We start from the raw sequence: 3,486 nt of genomic DNA on the forward strand, positions 1-3,486 counted from the left end.
ATTTCTTGGTGATGAGAAGCCATCGTTTGATTTTATAAATAGCATGGAGGGATTAGCTTTACTTAACAGTTGTTTTTGTAAATAGCATTTTGCTGAAAAGAAACATTTCTAAGAATCCTTTTGGTGGTAAACAGTGTCACCTTCATGAGATTGTGTTTTATGGGGGATAAGCACCAGATTGGGGCTGTCTGGGTTCAAATCCTGTTTCAGGTATGACCTTGGACAAGCCTTAACCTTTCTAAACACCAGTTTCCTCATTGATATACCAGGGGTGATAAAAATACCTCCCTCACAGGGTTGTAATTAAATGAAATAATCCATGTGGATTACTTAGATTACATGATACCTGTGAGAACGCCATAAATGATAGCACTGATTTTGAACTTTTATTTTTGTCGGTAACTGTAGGACACATCAGCATGTGCACAACTGTGTAGGTGATGTGGAGTAAGCTACTTGTTGGGAGTTAAAAACCAGACTTGTGGCAGCTCAGGTTGATTGAGTAGGACCTCTCTTTTTTCAGACTGAAGGCAGCCCAGTCGGGCCTAGGATCACAAGGGAGTCGAAGTGGTTTTTAGAAAGAACAGCAAAACTTTTAATATAAAGGAAATTGCTTTCCTCTATGTGGAATACTTTGTGCAAACCAAGAGTAGTCATTGATAAATGATACTGCTTATGATGCTAGATTTATATTTTGATCAATTCAGTTTTGTTTACCATTGCTCCATAGAAGCCCTAAGGCTTAAGTCCTACCTTTTAAGACTAAAATGTATAATTATTTTGTTTTATAGATTGGCATAAACCCAGGACTCATGGCTGCTTACAAAGGGCATCATTACCCTGGACCTGGAAACCATTTCTGTAAGTGGTTACTTTTTTTTATTAATTTACTTTCAAGTTATTTATCTTTGTTAATGGGATTTTTTTTTAAATTGTATTTTTAAAAAGAAAGAGACTTTGTAAATATGTATTGATGTTTCATGTTCTCTGTGTTTGTATGTACATGAAAATAAAGAGTTTAAAATGATATGTCACCATTAACATCGTGGTGTATAAAAGTTTCAGAAGGACATGAAAAAGTACTTTCCCTTTTGCTTGAATTGTTTTTAATGAGCTTTACTACTTTTTTTAAATTTTTTTTTTTTTTAGAGGCAGGGTCTCACTCTGTCTCCCAGGCTGGATTGCAGTAGCGCTATCATAGCTTACTGTAACCTCAGTAAGCCTGCTGGCTCAGGCAATCCTCCCATCTCAGCCTCCCGAGCAGCTAGGACTGTAGGCGCTTGCCACCACATGGGCTAATTTTTAAAGTTTTCACAGAGACGAGGTCTTGCTATCTTGTCCGGGCTGGTCTCAAATTCCTGGCCTCAACTGATCTCCCTGCCTCTACCTCCCAAAGTGCCAGGTTTACAGGAGTGAGCCACTGTGGCTGGCCTAAATAATTTTTTAAAAATTGTTATCTATAGACATAGTAATAATAGCACATGTTTGTGACAATGCAGACAGAATACTGACTTTCTAGATTCTTGTCGATTTCCTAGGAAAGCAGAAAATAGTAATAAAGACTCGTACTTTTAAAGTGAGCTTTACAACCAAGTATAACTACTATTGCATTGCGCTATGTATGTGTCAGTTGTCTTATGTAACACTGCCTACTAGAACAATGCATGCAGTAGGCTCTCAGGAAATACTAATTGATTATCTTATGGTAATATTAAAAACGTATAGGGAAAATGATAGTAATGTGTTTTTGGAACTAATAACATACCGTCTCTATTATTTTAAAAGATTTTTTTCCTAGGCAAGTTTTTTCTAGAGAAGTCTAGTTTTCTTCTAGGGAACTTTTAATTTTCTCCACTGTCAAAGTGTTTGAGTGTTTTTGGTCTATTGGTTCACATGTTTATCTGTGAGGTATTCCAGGAGCAGGTGGTGGTATCACCAATTATTGAAAAGGAAAACAAATAATTTTAAAGTTTCCTACACTAAGTAGCTATTTATTCTCAGAAAGACATTTACCATAACCCCCTGTGAAAAGGAGACCATAATAGTATTTCATAAGATAATTGTGACTAAATGAGATAATCCATGAGAAGGGCTTAGCATATTACCCAGCACATAGTAATTGCTCAGCACGTATTTATCCTATGTTATAATTTTAAATATCCTAAATCTTTTTTTTAAATTTCAAGAATAAGAATGTAGACTACCACATCAGCTCTTTGAACAAAAGCCTTTGACCTTCTGCAGAAATAAACTGAACTCTCTTTTCACAGGGAAGTGTTTGTTTATGTCAGGACTGAGTGAGGTCCAACTGAGTCATATGGATGACCACACTTTGCCAGGAAAGTATGGTATTGGGTTTACCAATATGGTGGAAAGGACAACGCCAGGAAGCAAAGATCTTTCTAGGTAATTACACAGCATTTATTTTTACGAGTTGGAATCTTGACCATGCTGGTACCTATATACTCTAGGAACACCATGTGTATCTTGTTCAAGCTGAACTTAACAAATGTGTGATGTGATCTTTTATTGAAAGCTGCCTGGATTCAGCATATTATAAATATCGCCATATTTATATTTTTGACTACTTTCTAATTCAATTTTAGTAAAGAATTTCGTGAAGGAGGACGTATTCTAGTACAGAAATTACAGAAATATCAGCCACGAATAGCAGTGTTTAATGGAAAATGTAAGATTTATTTTTAAATTTCATCTTTTTTCTTTGCTAACATTATGGGCAATGTAAATATGTTTGTATTTCATTTTAGGTATTTATGAAATTTTTAGTAAAGAAGTTTTTGGAGTAAAGGTTAAGAACTTGGAATTTGGGCTTCAGCCCCATAAGATCCCAGACACAGAAACTGTAAGTCTTTAAAATTACACTTGTAAATCAGCTAAATATGAATTTTTTTCCAGCTAATTTACCTTTTTTATTTGTCTATCCATTGTAATTTATGCCATGAAAAAAACCACACTATATTTTGCTGAATAATTTTTATATATCAACTTGAACTAGTAGTTGCAAATGAATTCAGATACTGTTAGAATTTTATTAAAAAGAAAAACATTTGTCAGCTAAGTGTCTTAATGATGTTATGTTATTCAGCTAAAATACTGAGAGGAATTGGCTCACATACTGCATTCAAAATAAATTTAATGACTTATAGTTGTGAAATTCAAATGGTTTAACCCTTGTACTCAGTTGTGAAACAAACATGTAAACACAGACATGTTCTATATTAGTCAAACTAATTGCCCCATTTATATATCTTAGCCCAACTTCATTTTATTTTTATTTATTTATTTATTTTTGAGACAAAGTCTCGCTCTGTCTCCTGGGCTAGAGTGCAGTGGCATCATCATAGCTCATTGCAAGTTCAAACTCCCAGGCTCAAGCAATTCTCCTGCCTGAGCCTCCGGAGTAGCTGGGACTAGAGGCCTACACCACCACATCTAGCTAATTTTTCTATATTTTTTGTAGAGATG

General features: G+C 34.9%; 1 protein-coding gene across 1 annotated transcript in view; it reads left to right on the top strand.

Moving 5' to 3' along the window:
- The window catches only part of TDG (thymine-DNA glycosylase), a 22,278-nt gene that overhangs the window by 14,051 nt on the left and 4,741 nt on the right, over positions 1-3,486 (top strand). The window contains exons 4-7 of the mRNA XM_012650248.1: positions 792-861; positions 2,271-2,406; positions 2,607-2,689; positions 2,769-2,863. Coding sequence (XP_012505702.1) covers positions 792-861; positions 2,271-2,406; positions 2,607-2,689; positions 2,769-2,863 — 384 coding nt within the window. The remainder of the gene's footprint in view (positions 1-791; positions 862-2,270; positions 2,407-2,606; positions 2,690-2,768; positions 2,864-3,486) is intronic.

This window comes from Propithecus coquereli, unplaced genomic scaffold (assembly GCF_000956105.1).
Source record: "Propithecus coquereli isolate 6110/MARCELLA unplaced genomic scaffold, Pcoq_1.0 Scaffold316, whole genome shotgun sequence".
NCBI classification, from domain to species: Eukaryota; Metazoa; Chordata; class Mammalia; order Primates; family Indriidae; genus Propithecus; species Propithecus coquereli.